Raw genomic sequence first — 21069 nt, 5'->3', positions numbered from 1 at the left:
GGGGTTACAGGGACCATTCCTGGAGAAGGGATGGATGGCCTTGAGATTTCCCCATCACTCCTTCACCCACGTGGCTCAGCTTCCCCAGCCCGGGGATTGGCCCGTAGACAGCATTCTGTTTTCCTGAATTTCTAAAAACTCAGAAATGTGCATTTATCCATCTTGAACTGCACCGTAGCACACAAAACATCCAGTAGTTCCCCAAATAGGGGCATCTTTTCCTGTGCTAACTAAATTATTTACAGACCTCGGCCTTCCGTAAAATTCTATTCTTGGGGCCAGCCTGGTGGAGCAGCGGTCAAGCGCACACATTCCGATTTGGCGGCCCGGGGTTCACCCGTTCAGATCCCAGGTGTGGATATGGCACCGCTTGCAAATCCACACTGTGGTAGGCGTCCCACGCATAAAGCGGAGGAAGATGGGTATGGATATTAGCTCAGGGCCAGTCTTCCTCAGAAAAAAGAGGAGGATTGGGAGCAGTTAGCTCAGGGCTAATCTTCCTCAAAAAAAAAAAAACTCTATTCTTGCTGTCTATCCATTATTTATAGCACGTATTTCATTTGATGAAAAAGAGTTGCCCCCCACTGGGCCTCCGGTGGTGTTAGGCACCCACCTCACTCTCTCTAGATGCCGGAGGATAAAAACGATGAGCAGTGCATGACACGGATGAGCAGAATCAGTGGCTCCTCATGCTCATTGTTACCATTATTATTGTTATTATGAATACTGCTATTATTACTAATTATTATTAATTTACCACCTACACATCGAGTATTGCGCGTGATGGCATTGCTAACAACTTGGCGAAGTGGGCAAAGCAGGAGCTTCTGCAATCTCGTCGGACAGATGGAAACAGTGACACGTAGAGAAGCGAAGTGGCTTGGGCGAGGTGGCCCAGTGAAGGCAACGTTGATGTGGGACTAGAACCCAGCTCTCACTGACTTTGGGACACGTGCCCCACCTCAACATCATGACCTTGACTTGATTCAGTGTGCACTTCTGATGGTGCAGCTAACGGGGACCCACCCCATCCCAGTCTCAGCCTGTCCTGTCTGCCCTCCCTCCCTTCTCCTAGCCTGCTCGCCCCCTCCCTTTCTGCTTTCTCTGTCCCCAAGCCCAGTGTGATGGGAGAGTTTGACAAGAATGTGGGAGAGGGGTGTAGTCAGGTCAGGTGGAATCACTCTGCTTCTCCATCTTTCTCACCTCCTGTCCGGCTGAGCGTCTGCCACTTGAAAGGTTGCCCCTTGCTCCTGGTCCCAGTTTCCAGGCAGGCGGGAGAGGAAGATTGCATTCTGCAGGGGAACCCACTGAGGCTCAGGGAGGAGAAGTCAACAGAGATCAGCCACGTGCACGTGCTGAAATTCTACCTGGGCTTGCTCGGGGAGGCCCGGGCGAGGTAGGACTTCGCAAGGCCAACCCTCACCCGTGCACATCCCGTGGAGTCCTGTGGCTTTGTTAGAGCTGCGCTTTCTCCAGCTGCAGCTGAGCTGGGGCTGCTGAAATGAAGCAGAAGGGCCTCAGACTTCCCTTTAGAAAGACAGATACCGCCTACTCCAGGAAGACTTCCTTGCTCTCCTAGGTGGCTGAGAAGCATCTCCACTGGGAATTCCCAGCCTTTGTCACAGACCGGGCGTCTGTCACAGACCTCGCTCCAGTGTCCACGTCTCTCCTGCTCTGTGAGCTCACGAAGGAGGACTTTGGTTATTTCTCCCTGCTCACCGCCTGGCTTGCTGCCTGGCACGTTATAGACATCCATTCTGTGTTTCAACCAGGCTCTGGCCCTCAGTGACAGAGAGGAGGCCACCTTGGAAGAAAGCAGGAAAGAAGACTAGGACAGGGAAGGCGAGAGGGGTGGAGCTGAATGAACGGCCCAGGAATGGAGAGTTGAAGGTGTGCCGGCCTCCCGCCCCCCGCTGGGCCACATGGAACAGAGGAAGCATCGGGGGCTAGCTGCAAACCATTTAGCGGCAAGGGCTTTGTGGGGGTCTATGGAGACAATCCCAGTCTTTCCTCAATTTCCCCCAAACTTTCTCCACGAATGGTATCTACATTGAATTCTTTTTCTTCTTTTATATCAAGATATTCTTAAGAGGATGTACCGCCACTTAATAAGCATATGATTTTCAACGTATTATTCACTGTCTCAGACCTCAATTTCCTAATCCATGAGGTGGGAATTACAATAGTCCTTCCCTCATAGACTTGTAAGAATTAAATTTTTATGTGCGTTTGTGTGTGTGTGTGCGTGCGTGTGTACACGCTGCTGGAATCAAATCTGTGCGCTTATTTGAAAGTGTAGTCAAACATTGAATTAGGAATTTTTTCTTCTTTGCAATTCACAATTGTCCTCCTGTAAAGACTTTTCTGGAACGTTCTGCTTCTATACCTTCTGTCGTTCTGCTGTTACACTAGACTCCAGTCCTGGCTAGAATGTCCTTAAGCACAGACTTGGGTCTGTGTTATTTTAAGTGGAACTGGTTTACAGCGTGACTTCCAAGAGATTGGCCTCCTCAGGCAGCCACGGATCCAATGCAGCCCCCAGCCCCCATTGAACAGAGGGGTAGACTGAGAACCAGGGCAGTGGACGGCTTCCCCAGACATCTGCTGCATTGTGGGTCCGCTGTGTCTGGATCCCAGAACTCAGGCCCAGGCCCATGTGTTCCAGACCTTCCAGAGCTCAGGGGTGGGGGAGTTTTGCAGGGTGTGGTGCGGGCTCCCAGCCTGCCCTGGGAAGTGGTGCAGGGGCCACGCAGACATCTGTGCCATGTGGCTGGTATTCCACAGCATTGCCAGCCCACACCCTCTCCTCTCCTGCCCCAGGGAAGAAGTCTGGGCTGGACCATTCTACTCAAAGGCGTTACAGAGAGGAGGGCTGTGGCACCAGGCACCGGAATGAAGCGTGCCCCCTGATTCCTGGGCAGTGTGCCCTCATCTTTCTCTCTGAGCTTTACTGAGTGCCAGACACTCAGGCGGGCCTATCAATCCAGGCCCCGTCAATGGATGTATGGCTCCCATGGCGTGCCTAGCTCAGTGCTAGGTGCTGTTTGGGATGGGGAGAAAAAGCACGTTTTCCAGGGAGGGAGGGAACTGCCAGACATGCTGCTCTCTGGGTGTGGACCCCAGCAGGACAGACTGGTCAGGCTGACCCAGGATAAGGGGCGGTGGTGGTGGAGGCAGGCCCAGCAGGTCCTGGGCAGAAGCCTACCTGGTGTACAGAGGAGGATTGTGGGGCTGGAAACCATAGCTGAAAACTGGAGGCTGCAGGAAAAGGACAAGGACAGAAAGAGAGCGAGAAGTCTGGGAGCAGCAAGACGTGAGGAAGGCCAAAGAACACTGACCAAGAGGAAAGAGGGGATGGACAGGCCCATCCAAGGAATGTGCGTGTGTATGTACACGTGTGTGCATGTGCATGTGCATGTGCATGTGCGTGTGTGTGCGTGTGAGTGTGCATGTGTGTGTGGTGTGTGTGTCTTAGAGGAGAGGACCAAGGGTGGAGGTGACCAGTCAGAGAGACATCCTGCCTCCTTCCCCAGGCCTGGCTGTAGGGGCTGGGGCCCCCATCTGGGTGGGGACAACAGAGGTCAGCGCTGGCTGTCCAAATATTGTGGCCACTGACGTCACTTACGGTCTTCCAGAATTGTCAGCAGAATGAGGTATTAGGCACCAGAAGGCCTGATTTTTGGGTCCTGGGTCTGCTAACTATCTGGCTCCAGGAACCTCAGTTTCCTCGTAGTAAAATGGGTGTCACAACACCTCACTTGCAAAGTTCATGTGAAAACTAAGTAATCTCTCAATAAACGTATCTACTAATAATGCGTATGACAGTGCTTTGTTCTGCAGAGAGAAGGATGAAGAAGAAAAACAAGACAAAGAGAATGAGATAAAGAAGCAGCTGAAAGCCAGTCCCCACCCATGTTTCAATGCGTATTTTCCCACGTTCTCCATCTGTCTATTAAGGAATCTTTATGGTTATCACTGACGTGTAGGAACTCCCCGTTGTTAAGAATATTAGCTCTTTATCGCACTCACGCATCTTCCAATCTGTAATCGGTCCTTATTTGGTGTATGCTGTAGAGTTTTAATGTATCACAATATACCATCTTTTCTCTCACGGTTTCTGGCTTTTGTATGTGTCATGCTTCCGAAGTTCTTTCCCACTCTAACATTATGAAAAGATTTTACTCCAATACTTTAAAAACAATTTTTTTTTTTTTGGTGAGGAAGATTGTCCCTAAGCTGACATCTGTACCAATTTTCCTCTGTTTTGTTTGCGGGATGCCTCCACAGCATGGCTTGATGAGCGATGTGCAGGTGCGCTCCAATGATCTGAACCTGTGAACCCCAGGCCGCTGAAGTGGAGCGTGTGAACCCAACTACTACGCCACTGGGCTGGCCCCTAGATTTAATTTAATTTGATATTTATTTATTTATTTATTTATTTTGAGGAAGACTAACCCTGAGGTAACATCTGCTGCCATTCCTCCTCTTTTTGCTGAGGAAGACTGGCCCTGAGCTAACATCCATGCCCACCTTCCTCCACTTTATATGTGGGACGCCTACCACAGCATGGTGTGCCAAGCCGTGCCATGTCCGCACCCAGGATCCGAACCAGCGAAGCCTGGGCTGCTGAAGTGGAATGTGCAAACAGAACAGCTGTGCCACCAGGCTGGCCCTAATTTTATTTTTTAAATGATTTTTTTGTTTCCTAAGAGCATTTACAGAATCATTCTCCTTTTTCCCACCATTTTGCAGTCAAATGCTATGCCCCTAAGTTATGCATCCTGGTCTTTTTTTCCACGGTTTTGAAATGCCATCTTGGATGCAATGATTTTTGTTATTCGCTGCCTAAATTTTTTGAGACATATTTATATTTCTCTATTTTTTCTTTGCTTAGAATTTTGTATGAAAAGACTTTGAACATTGTGGACTGAAACCTCTTGGGGTAACCTAGGATCTTGTTGGAAATTGGTTTAAAAATGCTTTTTCTTTTAAAATCACTTATGGCACACCAATTGGAGCTTAATTTAATGAATAAAGTTAGGTTTTCGTTAACTCAATCTTTACCTTATTGCTCAAAGTTTCAGTTTAATTTGTTCGAATGTGATTTGGGCTGCACAGCATTTCATACTCTTGGTCGTCGGCTCCCATGGCTACCTGTCATGAGCACCAACTGGGGATCCTGCGAAAAACAGCATCGTGGGGTCATCATGGGAACGGAAATGATGATCCGGGATGGTGGCTGGAATCCTTCTTTTCTCATTCTGTTATTAATGGACATCTGGGTTGTTTCCACTCTGGGGCTATCACAGAAAGCTGCCATGGACATTGTAGTATCTGCCTTTTGTGAACCCACAAGCACTCGTTTCTGTTGGGTCTATACCCTGGGGTCCAATTAGTGGGTCAAAGAGTCAGTACGGTGTAGCTTTAATGGATCCTTACAAGTAATTTTCCACAATGCACATGCCACTTTACACACCCACAGGCCGTGGAAGAGAGTTCCACTTGTTCCACACCCTGGAGTTGTCAGTCCTCTTAATTTTAGTCACACTGGTGGGTGTGGGGTGGTATCTCGCTGGGGTTTTATTATAGTCCTGATGACTGATGACATCGGCCGCATTTTCAGATGCTTATAGGCCATTTAGCTGTCGTCCTCTGTGAAGTATCTGGTCAAGTCTTCGCCTATTTTTTAAGTTGTGTCTTTTCCTGACTGATTTGTAGAAATGTTCAAAACGAGGTATTAATCCTTTATCAGACACCCGTCTTCTAAGTACCTTCTCCCGGTCTGTGACCTGCCTGTGCACTCTCTCAGGGGGCTTTTGACGAACAGAGGCTCTTAATGTTAATGAGGTTCTCCTGATCGTTTTTTCTATGGTTAGTGCCGTCTGTGTGCCATTTTAGAAATCTTTGCCTATCTCAAGGTCTTGAAGATATTCTACTCTATTTTCTTCTAGAAGCTTTACTGTTTTGATAATTGTGGTCTTTGAGTATCAGCAGTTTCTTACAGCCCATGCTAACACCTTTCACATTTGAGTCAAAGATTTCCTAAGTCAATTTTCGTATATGGAGTGAGATGGGGTCAAGGTTCACTTTTCCCTGTATGGATGTCAGTGTTCCCAGCACCATCTGTCGGGAGGACCATCCTTTCCCCTCTGAACTGCTGTGGTGCCTTTGTCACTCTTCTCGGGCAGGTCTGTCCTGGATTCTCTGGTCTGCTCCACTGGTCAGTTTGTCTGTCTCTGTGCTGACGCCTCACTGTCGGAACTGCTATAGCTTTACAGCGGCTCTGGATACCTGTCGGTGGAAGGAGGCACAGTGTTTTCACAGACGGCCCAGACCCTTCCCACAACCATCAGGTGGGAGTGACTTGCTTTGGAGCAGAGGTTCTCAACCCTGGATGCTCGTTTAATCCCCAGGAGAGGTCCCAAAAGCGCCCTGCCCCAGGCTTTATCCCAGACCCACAAATCAGACTCTCTGGAGGGACATTCAGGGAATGGATATGTTTAAAGCTCCCACATGATTCTAACGTGCTCCCAGGGCTGAGATGACCGCTTCAGAGGGGGGTTATTCCCATTTTTCAGAAAAGGAAACAGAAGCCCAAAGTCACATTTTCTAGAGGCATTCACTCACATTCTCTAGGCTGCAGGATCTTTGCTGTGCTACTCTTGCCCTCAGTTTCTATAGAGAACTCCTACTCATCCTTCAGAACCCAGCTCAGGAGTGCCCCATCTGTGAAGCCGTCCTAAGCACTTCAGGTGGGATCAGGTGCCTCTTGCATGCTCTCACGTCCCAGAGCTCCCTCCACCTCAGCCTTCAGTAAGCTTGGCCATATCTCTGTGCTCTTGTGTCCACACCACACCCGGGCTCTTGGAGTCAGGGTATGGGATGGTCCTAACATGTTTCTAGATCTCTCACAGGCCCAGCATCTGGGAGAACCCAAGAGCGAGGGTGAAACTGGAAACTCCTTGCTCCCCTCTCACCCCTACACATGGCCGTGCTGTACAAACATACTGGGGCTGCCCACCAGCCTGGCGCCACAGCCTGTGCCCCATCAGCTCACTGCAATGTCCCCAGACTGGACAATCATCCTCACCCCCCCAGCCCATGGTGGACACTGGGCCCAAATCCACAGGCCTCGAGTCTGTCCATTTACAGGTGGTTGGGACAGCCTCAAGTCTAGGCTGCAGCCTCCGATGGTGCTGGGAGGGGGCTGTCCTTCCACAGCCATCCTCCTGTTGCTTCCCACCGACACCCACCCCTACAAGGCCACCACAGCTGATGCCGGGCTCCCTGTTCTCAGCAGGGGCGGGCAGCTCCTCACTGAGATTTAGCCCCTGGCCTGGCCTCCAGCCCCCTGTGGCTCTCGTCCACTGTGGCCTCCTGGCCTCTGGGCACTGTCTGAGCTCAACCATCCCCAGTTCAGTCCCGTGTCGCTCAGCCGGCTCCCCACCCGGCCATGGTGCTGTCACTCCTGGTCCTTTCCCCAGTGTCTCCTGTGGGAGTTGGCCCTGGAGCAGAGCGTGTCTAGGGCGGGCAGCGGGTGTGGCCATGGACTCACACAGGCCTCACCCTGTCATTAGCAGGCAGGGCTCTTCCCTCGCAAACCAGGGCACAGACCTGGATTCTGGGTCATCCTACCTGGCCAGCTTTCAGCCTCAGCCATGATAGGGCGACTGCCCTCACCCCTGCTCGTCCTTCTGTCAGGGGCGCACTCCCGTCTGCACCCCTCGGTGAGCAGAGCCCGACAGCAGGGCTGTTGCCCCATCTGCTCACGCGGTGTATCCGATCCAGACGCATCCTGGCCCGCAGGCCTGCCTCCTTGCGCGGAAGCGTGGCGGCTCAGAGCCTCCTCCAGCAGCTGCTCCTGATTCTCTCAGCTCTGGAGCCCCACATCCCCACGGCCTGGTTGGTCTGGTCTGTGAGTCCATCAGGACATGCTGAACCAGGCCTGGGAAAGAGCCGGTGTCACCTCTTTTCTAGAAGCTTCGCTGGGTCATCTACTCCATACAGCTTTGTGGATGAGAGTCATGGCTCTGTTAAAAGTAACATCCCAAAGGAAGGGAAAACACTGCTCACAGCTCTTGGTGCTACGGTCATATAATACTATAATAACATCACCAGATGGGGAAGGAACAGAGGGACGACTTTTCTGCTTGTTAGAGTTCATTAGAGACAGCAGAATTGAAAATAGCTTCACTGGACTCATCGCTCTTTATCCCAGGATCAGGTGGTTTAAAAGGTTCTCAGACATCATTAGCACTTCTCTAGCTGATAAACTTGAAGATGACAACTTCATTTTATTTTCAATCTTTTAAAAATTTATTCTAAAGTCATACCCGTTCCTTAAAGATAACTTGGAAAATACAGAAAAGTAAGTGAGGGGAAAAAAAAACAACAATAGTCTCTTTCTTCCAGCACGACAAACATGCCATTGGAAAAGGATTTGTAACTTTCTTGAAGGATCCGAAACTTTGGTGTGAATTTTCAATTGCTGTTACCCCCGACGGAAACCATGTATTTAATTCTCTATTCATCTCTCCTTGGTCCTCGTTCTAGAAACGACGCCACGTGAGCTAAGGGAATAGAAACTGTAAAGAACTTGGAAAATAGCGAAAGAAAACAAATGAGGGGTAACGAGAATGACCCCAAGAAACCCAGCGATCAACTGCTTCCCACTCACGACCATGGCGATATTTGGGTTGGACGTTTAACATCAGGACGATAGGCTGATCTACCTGGTGAATGCTCCAGCTTCCAGACCCACAAAGATTGGGAAACACAGTAGTTGCAAAAGATATGAATGGACTTTATTAGCGAAGCCACAGCCCAGCAGGTGTGGTCTAAATATCACGCTGCTGCCTCCGGGGATGAAGAGAAGCCCCTGAGGAAGTGGCGTGGCCATTGCTCCCGCAGCATCTTTCATCTGCCCCACTTGGGTCAGTTAATTTTATTGGCCTTCAGTCTACTTTTCCAAGAGGCCATGGAAGTATAAATAATAAAGCAAGAAAAGCACATCCGTTTGGCTGGCTCCGGGGAATTCTTCTGAATGCGCTGTGAGTACGGCATCTTCCCTTTGAAAAGGTCGAGGGCTTATTCATTGCACGGGAGGGTGTCTTCAGATTGCCAGAGGACACAGTACAGTCAGTCCCAGGCTGGATGTGTTGAAGAAAGTTCTGGAGGAGCCCCAAATCTGGGAAACCTCTCTCTAGAAGAGTGCACTGGGCATCTTTGGACAGACCCTGATTCATTTTCTTGGATGTCCACCTCCAGCACTTTCCTAGAAGAAAAACTTTGGTGGGTGTGGGAATGGGGGTTGTCTGGGGAGACGAGGGGGCCATTCCAACTCAGGTTACCCTGCCCTGTGGCTCTGGCCGAGGTCAGCCTTGTCTGTGAGCTATTTGTGTATCTTCATCTCTCCCCCAGGACAGAGGCTGTATCCTTTAGTTCACTATTCCATGGAGAAAGGCCAAGCAGCCTATTTAATGCATTTTTGAAGAATTGCCTTAATGGATTGGATTTCCTCTCTGATCCCCAAAAAACACACATTGTAACCTTGGCTGGCTCCTTGCTCCACTCTGGGCCTTGGTTTCCCCTTTATAGCACAAGTGGCGTCAAAGTTGATGGTCGTTTGGTCTTTCCAACTCGTGTATTCCCTCATCCTAGAATGAAGGCAGGAGGAACAGGTCAGGCAGAGAGCTGGAGAGTTCTTGAGGGTTTGGAGAAGTCCACAGGGCTGCAAGGGGGGGAGCTTTGCCTCTCAGGGGTGAGAGCTCCACGTGTGGTTCCAAGGAGGCTGGGGGTCAGTCAGTGGCATCGGCTCAGACCCTTCCCTGGGTGTTGCTCTGATGCCCCAGCACCTGGCACCAGTGAGGGCTCGAAGGAGTTCTTAAGAGAATGAAGGCAGAAATCTCCAGGGACAATTTGGAGTGTTGCTCCTCTTTGTTTCCCAGAAGGAGGACGAAGTCTTTTGCAATGATCATTAGATTTCTTTTGTGGATCTTCTCTCACTTCCAACAGGGAAAAGGGGTTACGTCTTCCCACCACTTATGTTCTAAACTTGCTTTACAAAATGAGAACTGAACTTCAAATATGTCTGGATTGATCTCCTCTTAACACAGTACCAACCCCTTAAGGTGGGTGGACCACAGAGCGTGCCTGGACGTCTCCTCAAGTCCAGGGCTTTGGCGCCGGCCTTTTGGGACGCTCGAGCACATCATTAGAAGGATCCCTCAGACCCTCGGCCCAAAGGAGGGTACTGAGTTTATCCAAGTACTGTGCACTCCATGGGGAACTCCAGAAAGGACTGGAGGAAAGCTGCGGTCTCAGAGGGCCTGGGGCTCCTTGGGGCAGGGCAGGACGCCAGTGTCCAGCCTGTGCGGGAAGAGGCCCCTCATCGAGGGGGGCACTCTGGCTGGATGACACTCACTCATTAGGGCTCGGGTCGTTGGGGACGAGGGGAACTCATCCAAAGCCTCCTAGACTTTTAGTCTCATTGCCCTGAGGGTGGACACCACACAAACTCCTCCTTGCCGGTTTCCTCACAGGGAAAAGAGAGAGAGGATAGAAACCATCATGAGAGGGTTGGGGAAGGTCTCTTCCCTCTGAAGTCAGTCGTTCTAAACCTCCCTGCGGTGAGTTCCTTCGTATCCTGTGTGTGCTTCTATTGTACTGTTTTCCCAAACCACTGGCGATAACTTGTGTGAAAGTACTTTGTAAAATTACCAATATTACTATTATTGAAAGTGCTGTCACATCTCACCGTCCCCACCCCTGACTGGCTTTGATTGACTAATTCCAATTACTAAGCTTATCAGGATGGTGTGGGCGGAGAAAGCGGGTGTGGGCTGCCCCTCCTGGGAGCCCTCCCTGGGTAACCCAGCCCTGTGTAGACCTAAGGTTCTGAGCTGCTTGTCCAGAGGGCTCCCGGTTTATTCCTGCTGTGGACCTGGTCTGGCTCTGTCTTCAGGCTGAATGACTCCTGGGTCAGTGCCATGCTATTTTATCTATTCGTAAGAGAAGGAAATTATTTTCCCAAGTTAATGGAGAATGTGGGACCTGGATAGTCAGAGAAGAAGGGAAGTCCTGGTTATAGCTTCATCTGCCTGGGTGTCCCCTCCACGGTTTGGTTTCTATCTTGGTTTTTTTCTTTGTTTTGTTTACTTATTTTATTTAAAGTGATAACCAGACACACACACACACACACACACACACACACACACGTGCATACGCACACACTCCAAAATAGAAACCGACAAAGCATTGCTCAGCTTGGGCAATCTATCAATTTATTGGGAAATAACCAGTCAGTCAGCTATTTTAATTGATGGAATAAAAAAATCACCTTACTCAGCCATCTGGGACTGGTTCCCATCTGACAAGGTTGGCTCAGTGTAGGGACTGTGATGACACATGGAAAGGCCCAGAAATGGGGCTGGTGTGGGCTGTCTGCGGGAGAAAGGCCAGCTGTCGGTACTCTGTGGGCCTGGACAGGAGGCCCGTGGGGACCACAGTGACACAAGCTTATGGAGGTGGGGACCTGAGACCTGGCAGGTGTGGGCTGGGTCCCAAGGGGTGGGGCAGTGAGCTGAGTGGCAGCATCTAGTGGGAAGGAGCTCACAGTCTTCCCCCGGCCCCCCCCCCCCCCCCCATTTAACAGACAAAGATACTGAGGCTCTGAAGGGTCAGGAGGTTTCCCATAAGAACCATAAGCAGGAGAAGATCAAGACCATGACTTCTAATTCCATAATCAGTTTTTGTTCCTGAAACTTGGTGAAGAAGAAGAAGCTTTCAGGGGTCCCTGATGGACCAGTTGCTGTGAAACTATGTGTGGAGCCGTCTGTGCCAGAAAACGTGTCTGGGATGGTGCTTCCAGGAGCTCCCCTTCCCTGCTCCGGGTTCTGGCCCTGCCCCGCCCTGACTCAGGCATGCTGCTGGCAGGTTTCTCAACAGCCCTGCATCTCACCCGGCTGCTAAACCTGCTGCTGAGAATGTTCTCTGGGCTCCTTGACGGACGGGTCTCAGCGTCTCCACTCCTGGGCCTTGGGCAAGAGCACGCACATGGGCGGCAATCCAGTCAGAATACAGGAAGCTTCTGTCTTTAATCCAGGCGTGCTTGGCACACAGTCCAGCCCTTTAACCAGAGACACGGCATCTTTTCCATCTGCTATTCTCCTTCTTTTATCTGACACATTCTCTGGGATTTTACTAATCTTCTCTTCTATAATCTATTTTCAGACAGCCCCTAGAGCCCTTGTTCATTACTAGCTATTTTTAATTTTTACTAAAAATTAGATCATTAGGAGTGGAAGATGCTTAGATATCACCTAGGCTCAGAGAGGGGAAGTCCTTTCCACAGCGTCACACAGCTATAAGGAGTGAGATCAGAGCCAGGACCCCTCACTGTTTGGTTGTCCTGGCTTTTTTGTTTGCTCCAATATACACTTGTATTTGTTAGGATGCTTCCGGCTTTGAGTAGCTGACCACATAACTCACACCAGCATCTCTGGGAGTCTAGAGGCAGAGCGCGCTCCGCTTAGCCTGATCCGTGGCCCCAGCTCCACTTTCTCTGCAAAGCCCTTCCATGCACCCTCTTTGAGTTCTGGCTTTGTCCTACAGTCACTTCCCTCATGGGGCAAGTGGCTGTGGTAGTCTCTGGCATCTATACCTTCCTGCCCAGGACATCCAGAGGAAGACAGAGGGCGGCACCCCAACATTCCAACAAAGAGCCCCAAAATTCACCCTCATTGGATCCCTTAAGCTGTGTGCCCCTCCCTGAACGACTACCAGGGCAGAACCTCGCTGTGCACTGATGGGATCAGGCCGGGATCCTGAACCAATCACTAGCAGGGGACTTGAGGTCACCCTTCCCCAACCAGGACCCCCCTTGGAGCTGGGGATGGGCCCTTGTCCCTGAGGCACATGGGCTGCCTGGGGGAAGGGGAGACACTTGGAAAGAAAACGAAGTTCTGTTAAAGATGGAAGGGGAGCATGGGAATCAATGGGTAGAATCCACTAGAATTTCCAATCACTGGACCACAAGCTCTTTGAAGAGCGTGTCTACTATGATGAAGGCTGTATCCACAGTGCCCGGCATAGAGGGTTTGGGGCCATGAAGAACTTGGGCATTTGGGGCACTCCTTGGTGGAAGCCCCGTGCTGACGTTCATTCATCTTCTCGTTCAGTCAACTAGAAAGAGCCTACTCTGTGCCAGGCATAGGCATCGAGCTGCAGTGGACCCCGTTGGTGCTGAACCCAGTTCTGCTAGGCTAGGGGTGCTGTGAGGGTTGGTTACCAGCAGCTCACAGCTGCCCGCCCCTCTCCAGAAAACTGTCTTTGGCTGGCAGGAGCTAATTGACCCAGGAAGTTGTACCCCACGCCCTGCATCCTGGAGGCAGATCACAGCCATTGACTGACTGATTCGGTGCGTAAGTCCAGCCCCTTCGTCTCGCAGGGTTAATGCTGTCATGTGGCTCATGCTTCAGGGCCCTCCCCTCTGGATGGGGCCAAGGCTAGATATTACGTGGAGCCACATCCTTGCTCAGTTCCTTCCCCCTCCTGCCCTGCTTCCATTACTTCCCAAGGGGCTCCTCCTAAAAGCACACAATATACACCTGAATCCTTGTCTCAGGCTCTGCTGCTCAGGAACTCAATCTAAGAGAACCACGAACAGCCTTTATCGTTGAAGGTCACACTATTTCCCAGGGATTGCAGACAAATAAAGATGTCAGTTATAGGAAAGTACATAGTAAGTGATAACAGAGGACCAAGCAAAGAAACCTGCCCTCATTTGACATACAAATTAGCATAAAAATCATCGACAGAAGCATGTCCAACTAGAGAAATCAACGAGCTCTTTGGATTACCATACTTTTGGCAGCTCTGCAACATTAGGACTGGACGTTAAGGGAAATCAGAAAATGAAGCTTTTGTCCTCCCAAAGCTCAAGTCTTGTTGGGAGATGTCAAAGCTGAGAGGTGGGTAAACGAGCAGCAGCTCTGGAGCCAGGCAGACTTGGCTTTTCTTCTTCATGACACCACCCTCTTCTCTTCCCTGGGAAATGTGTAGGGAAGCAGGTTTCCCAGAGACCTGGGTTCTCCTGGGGTGGGTATCCACCACTTACAGACCATGGGATCTTAGACTTTATTTCTGCAAATAAGTCAGAATTCTTCTAGTTGTAAGGAAAAAAGTCCAACTCAAACCAGCCAACCCTAAAAGGAAAACTTATTGGTTCTTATAACTTGATAAAATAGAGGTATCTGGGCTTCAGGTAAAGTTTGATCCAGGGATTCCAAAGATGTCGCCAAGTATGTCTCCCTATTTCTCTCTTTCCATCTCTATTTTCGTTCTGTCCTTCTATATGTGGAAGTCATGGCCACATTCAGCTCCAGAGCTGTATCACTAAGCCAGTCACCCCAGAGTTAAAAGGGCTTTGCATTCTTAGGGAAAGACATTGATTAATCTGATTTTGGCCACACTCTCATTCCTTAACCAGTGTGACAGGGGAATGGATTATAATGATTGCCTAGCCCAGGTCACTGCCCACAGTGTAGGGTATTCTTATTGTGATCCAACAGAGTGGAGGAAGCAGTCCCTCAAACAAATTGAGATACTGTTACTCTAAGACAGAGGAGAGGGGTACACAAACAAGAGCTGTCTTCTATGCTCCGGGCTGTCGTTTATGCAATGGGGACAATCATTTCTAGTCTCCGGGGTGATTGTAAAGATTAAAAGCCGTGATGGACGTCAAAGCACTTATAAACCGCTATGCACAGCACACGCTGGTCACTGCATCATTTCTTTCATCAGGTCTTCCTTGTGGATAAGATAGGGTGGTCAATGGGTTCTTTTGTTCGTTCTTCTGCTAACCTCATGTCTACTACTCAACAGGACAATCTCCAAGGAAAATGAACCCTGCTCTGGGCCTGGGCCTGCTTCTGGCTGGCCTCCTTACTGTGGAAGGTCTCCTGAAGCCTAACTTCTCTCCAAAGAATCACGGAGCTGGGTGGCAGGCCCGAGCGTGGAAGGGAAGTAGGGCGGTCCAGGAGCTCGCAAGGCGGAACACAGAATTCGGCTTCAAGCTTTACAAGAAGCTGGCCTCCAGCAGCCCCAGCACAAACATCTTCATATCCCCCTTGAGCATCTCCATAGCTTTCTCCATGCTGTCTCTGGGGGCCCAGGACTCCACCCTGGACGAGATCAAGGACGGCTTCAACTTCACGAATATGCTGGAGAAAGACCTTCATGAGGCCTTTCATTTCCTCATCCAAAGCCTGAGCCAGAGGGACCAGGATCGTGAGCTGAGCCTCCAGAATGCCTTGTTTATCGACCAGAGGTTGCGGCCAGCAGAGAAGTTTCTGACAAATGTCAAGAACCTGTACGATACAGATACTGTCCCCACCAACTTCCAGAACATGGAAAATACTCAGAAGCAGATCAATGACTATGTCAGTCAGAAAACCCAGGGGAAAATCAACAACCTGATCAAGAATATAGACCCTGGCACAGTGATGCTTCTTATAAATTGTATTTTCTTTCGAGGTAAGGCTTGGAGCATGTTGGTGTGGAAAGGATAGGATGACCAGCAGACTTGGATTAAAAACCTGGGTTGGCCACTTGCTTGCTCTGTGACCTTGAATTCATATGTAATTAGTCTCTCGAACCCCACTTTTCCTATCTGCAAAATGGGTACCTGGATACTTAACTCATAAGGTGGTTATTGAGATTCAGAGTGAAAATGTACGAAGAATGAATTTTGTGAAGTCTAAATTATTCTCCATTTGTGCATTTGCATTATTGCTGATTATCCTAACACAACATTGGTTGTAGAGATGGAGTGACATTCTATTCCCCATTTCTTACATGAGGAAAGTGAAATTCAGAGAGAGATTAACTGACTTACTCAGATTTACAAGCCCAATCAGTGAAAGTCAGGACTAGAACCCACTTCTCTTGACCCAAGGGCTTGTGTGCTTTCCATCATGCCAAGTAGACACCCAGGATGGCGATGGTGTTGATGATAGTGATGATGATTACTTTGGTAGGTGCCTTGGTCTCTCACCACATTTTGCAGACTCCCCAAATCTGAGCGTGAGAGACTGAAAAGAAGATGGAAGAATTTCCCCAAATCCAAGCTTCATCCGTACCCCCATGCCCACACATCCACTCACACACCACGTGCACACACAAAGGTTGGCCAACATAGGTGAGAATCAGAGGCCAAAAGCCCTCCAGCTAGGCAAGACCACTGCTGGGCTGTCAGCTACACAGTCCTAAATATGGAAGTTCAGCTCTTGCCAAATCCATGGGAGATTGATGGCTATAGAGGAAAAAAGGAATAATAATTATAGACCGAAATCTCAGTCTGCCTTAGGCAGAGGGAAAAAGGAGGATCTAGAATTTCTCCAAATCCCCACACCCTCTAGATTACAACAGAGCACAGCAACAATGATGCTGATGATGACTAGTATCCACTCAACACTCACTATACACAGTCACTGAGGTGTGTTGCCTTTTCTTACTCAGTCTCACAGCAGTACCTATGAGGTACCCATCAACATGCTTATTCTGCAGATAAGGATGCTGAAGCCCAGAGAGGTAGAGACACTTGTCCAAGGTCATCCTTTTGGAACAGTGAAGCCAGAATTTGAATTCAGGAGCTTGGCCCTCAAGGCCCTATACTGGGGACTCTGAGGGTAGCGAGTGTGAAAAGACTGAGGTCTGAGTTTGTGCCCAATAGTGTGAAAGAGTCGTCAGGGTCAGAAAGGAAGGGTCTAAAGGCCCAGCTCTGAGTGTTCACTGCTCTTCAGCAGGCTCCCGAGGGCAGCCTGTTCCACATGTTTTCTTAGTGCCACCTGAGAGCAGCCCCGCCAGGGCTGACAGACTAGAGTTGAGCATTCTCACTCACATCAGACCCAAAGAGCCCCCACTAAGTATAATCCAGTCCCCTCTGCTGGGACACAGTCCACAGGCTTCTCGGCCTCAGGAGCACCTGGGTTTGGGATAGTCTACAGGTCCCCTCTCAGCTCAGCAGCCCTGGTCTTGGCTTCTTTGGGAACTGATAATCGGGCCCCATCCTATCTCACCAGAAGTCTTCAGGGCATGGCATGAAGGCAAGAATTCCTGGGGCCCTGCCCTGATATCCTAGAATACCCACACGCCTTCCTTGAGTCTGTGTGAACAGAGAACAATGGTTAGCTGGATCTGCTCACCTCTTCTCCCACAGGATGCTCATGTCACTTTGTCCTTCTTCCAACTTAAGCCAGGTGGGAACATGAATTTGATCCAAAAGCAACTAAAGAGGAAGATTTCATTCTGGATGGAAACAAGCCAGTGAGGGTCCCTATGATGTTCCATGGGGGCATGTATGCGGTGGGCCATGACGACCAGCTCTCCTGCACCGTCCTGGAAACGCCCTACCAGGGCAACATCACTGCCACCTTCATTCTTCCTGATGAGGGCAAAATGAAGCAGGTGGAGGAAGCCTTGAGGACAGACACTTTTGCCAGATGGAAAAGATTAATCACACAAAGGTAAAGAGGGTGCCCGGCGCATGCAGCTTCTTCCTTCTTCCTCTTGTCCCTCCATTCTCATTATTTCCATCCCCAATTTATTGACCTCTTACCCCATGGCCAAACCCTATTCTGGCCTCCATAATTAACTTATATTTTGGTAGGAAGTAGACAGGAAAAAATATCATAGGAATATAGTGAAACACTTGCTCTTAGAGGAAGATGCATAAAAATTGTGAGAGTGCAGTGGATGGAGCAAAAATTTGGTGGACGGTCATGGTCAGAGAGGGCTTCACAGAGCAGATGGCATTTGAGCTTAGTCTTCAAGGCTGAATAGTGGCCTGTAGGGAAGGGAGAGGCACGATGGGATTCCAGGCAGAGGGAAAGTGCAGGGACAAAAACTTAGGGTGGCAAAGGAAGCTGTTGTTTTTTGTACGTAGAATGATGTTTTCAATTGCGCTGTCATAACTAACCCAGTGAAGTGTGTCCCAAGTAAGTTATACTAATAACTGGTCCATTCTCAGCCTGGAGCCATGGTACTTTTACATGTTTATTGGGATGTGTATCCACCTTCCAGCATGGGCCCCAGCTTTTCTGCCTTCCCACTCTGGCACGAGTCAAGCCAGCCTCCCAATGTGTGCCATGATTATCATCATCATTTTCCTATGAGTGGCTTAGAGAAGTAAGATCATTGGCTCCAAGTTAGAGCTCATGAGAAGCAGAGTGGATTTGAACTCAGCTCTGCTGGCTTCAGATCTCAGAGCCCTGCTGGGGTCAGGACTGCCTCAAGGCTTGGGCGTGGCTGAGCCATCAGCAGAGAGATCCTCCATGTAGCTGAAGGGGCCCTGAGAGACTGGGGACTTGAGGACCCTTCTGTAGACGAGGGTCTGGGGCAGGTTCGATAGGAAGTAGGGACATAGGTCAGAGAGCATGGGTGTCCTGAGACCAGGCTCCCAGGGTTAAGAAGCCCCTCCTCGTTCTGTGGACAGGGAGAAGGCCTGAGACCTCTGGGGCTGGCAGGACAAATGCCTCATTCACCATCCATCCTGGGCCCTGCCCGGAAAATGGTAGGACCCTGTCGCTCACCTTTGTCAATTTCATCTCCCCAGGGTTACAGATGTGTCCTTGCCCAGGTTTTCCATCACCGGTACCTACGACCTGAAGAAGACTCTCTCCCACCTGGGGATCACCAAAATCTTTGAGGAGCACGGTGATCTCACCAGGATCTCCCCTCATCGCAGCCTGAAAGTGGGCGAGGTAAGCCTGCCTGGCCTGGACGCTGCCCCCCTCCCCAGCCCAGGGAGCCTTCACATGGCCCCGGGCCAGAGCTGCTGTCACAGCGGCTGTACAAGCCAGGATTTCACCCACCAGTCAGGCTGGGCTCAAATCCAGCTCTGTCCCTAACCAGTCATGTGACCCTGGGCCAATCACATAACTTCCCCAAGCCTCACCTTCCCCGTCTTTAAAATTGGAAATATCCATCTCCTGGGGCTATTTTGGAAGTCGATTCAATGTAACAAACAAGTGATCAAGGCCTGGAACATTTATCAGGCCTAGAACCCGTCTTGGTTTGCCTAGACTGTCTCTCAAAGGCTTCCAGGCTTGTTAGGAGTAAGCTGTAAACATGCTCTTCACCAGCAAGCTGGGGACCCCAGAGTCTCCAGCAAGGCTGAGCACCTGCCTGTTGGGGGGGCAAGGAGAGATGACGCATGGGGTAGGGTCCCCAGATTTAGCAGATGGAATGTGGGACACCCAGTTAAACTCAAATTTCAGGTAAGTGATGAACACTTTTTTTTTTAGTATAAGTACATCCTAAACATTTCATGGGATATACTTACACTAAAAAATTCATCATTTATCGGAAGTTTAAATTTAACTAGATGTCCCGTGTTTTATCTGGCTACCCTGCTTTAGGTGAAAAGGGCATTGAGGGGGGAAAGATTTCAACAAGCAGAGCCAGGTGTGGGGGCAGCATCATGGAAGGAAGACTGGAGGGGGAAAGCAGGAGCAGCGGGCAGTGGGGACAAGCTGGCGCAGAGGGGGCAATTCTAGCCAGTCTGGGAGGGATCTGGTCGCCAGCTGAGCTGACCGTTCTGAATCAGTGGGCACTGACTCAGATTCATTTTCCCAGTTGGCAAGCGGAAGAAAGGCAGTTAATAGAATTTTCTCACTTTTAAGTTTTCATGCCATGGACTTCCCATAAACACTCAGTGCCAGCTGCCCCTTTCCCGTAGGCCTCTATGTATCAAGCTCAATGGCTCGTTTCTTTTCCACACTTGGGTGTGCTCATGGCTGCGATTCTGTATGTAAACATCAGCTGGTGGCCTGCTGACGGCACTGGGGTGGATTGGGGGTCCGAGTCACCTTCAATAGCCAACCGAGAATCTGGCTCCCTCTTAACCATCCACCAGGTGGATGAAAAGAGTGTGTGTGGGCTGGGGGTGGGGGGCGTGGAAGGCTCTGGGTCAAGGATGCCCCATCTCCCTTCCATCTACCTAAGGTTCAACAGACCCTTTCTGCCATTATGACTGTTGGCACTTCCTGTAAGTCACAGGAAGAACAGGAAACTCCACTCCACCTGCCCCCACACCTGGTAGCTGATGCTCCCCATGCACCATATATTCCTTCATGCTGCATCTGCTTGTCCAGGGTCCTTCAGCCATGACAGCAGAGGAGCCAGGAGCCCCGGGGCAGCTGGCACCAGCCAAGTTACTGCTGTGCTGGGCGACTTTAGCTGAGGCCTCTCCCTCTCTGAGCCTCTCACTGCCTTGGCCCACCCATGGCCTCCGAGTGTCTTGGCAAGCACTGACCTCGCTCCCCGTTCCTGCAGGCGGTGCACAAGGCTAAGCTGAAGATGGATGAGAAGGGTGCAGAGGGGGCTGCGGGCTCCGGAGCACAGACGCTGCCCATGGAGACGCCGTTCATCGTCAAGCTCAACAGACCCTTTCTGCTGATCATTGTAGAGAAGGTCACAAATTCAGTGCTCTTCTTGGGGAAGATCGACAATCCTACTGGGAAATAAGGGGGAATTCGGACTTGCTGCAGACCCCAACCGTGGCCTGGAGCTGAAAACGTTTCATCTCACTGGGACTGAGGCCACAGGGATGTTCTAATCTAGTCCCGCATCCTCATGAGCTCCCAAGACCACCGTCCAAACAGGCAGCACTGGCTCTGGGGGCTTCTGTGGGCTGTTTCCTCCCTTAGCCCCCTCCCCACCCATTCAAATGTCAGATCAGATGTGCCACCCTCACCCACTGGGCGAGATCTCGCCCCCTGGTGGGCAGAGGGGTTTGGTGATTTAATAAACAACAACCTGCCCCCCAAGGTCTGCTGGCTGTTGGTGGATAATTTGGGGATGCTGCGACCCAGGCCGAGCACCTGGGCTTCAGAGTGAGGCACACCTGGGTTCAAATCTTAGTGACGAAGTGTCTTTGGGAAAGCCACATACCTTCTCGGAGCCTCTATTTCTGTATTTCTGAAATGAGGACAATGATACTCGGCTCTGGGGCTCAGAGGAAACTAGCACCCTGTTTGAGAAAAGTTAGTTCCCCTTGGTAAGCCCTTG

The 21069-nt window shown here is 50.3% G+C and overlaps 1 protein-coding gene across 1 annotated transcript; it reads left to right on the top strand.

The window, feature by feature from the left end:
* Nucleotides 1-7623: 7623 nt before the first annotated feature.
* On the top strand, nucleotides 7624-20828 carry SERPINA12 (serpin family A member 12). Its single transcript, XM_070592899.1, has 5 exons — nucleotides 7624-9050; nucleotides 14884-15534; nucleotides 17255-17525; nucleotides 18614-18761; nucleotides 20335-20828. The coding sequence occupies exons 2-5, from the start codon at nucleotides 14901-14903 to the stop codon at nucleotides 20524-20526; spliced, it is 1245 nt and encodes a 414-aa protein (XP_070449000.1). The 5' UTR covers nucleotides 7624-9050; nucleotides 14884-14900; the 3' UTR covers nucleotides 20527-20828.
* The last annotated feature ends 241 nt before the right edge of the window (nucleotides 20829-21069 follow it).

Source organism: Equus przewalskii, chromosome 25 (genome assembly GCF_037783145.1).
Source record: "Equus przewalskii isolate Varuska chromosome 25, EquPr2, whole genome shotgun sequence".
NCBI classification, from domain to species: Eukaryota; Metazoa; Chordata; class Mammalia; order Perissodactyla; family Equidae; genus Equus; species Equus przewalskii.
This window is presented reverse-complemented; position numbering and strand designations above follow the sequence as displayed.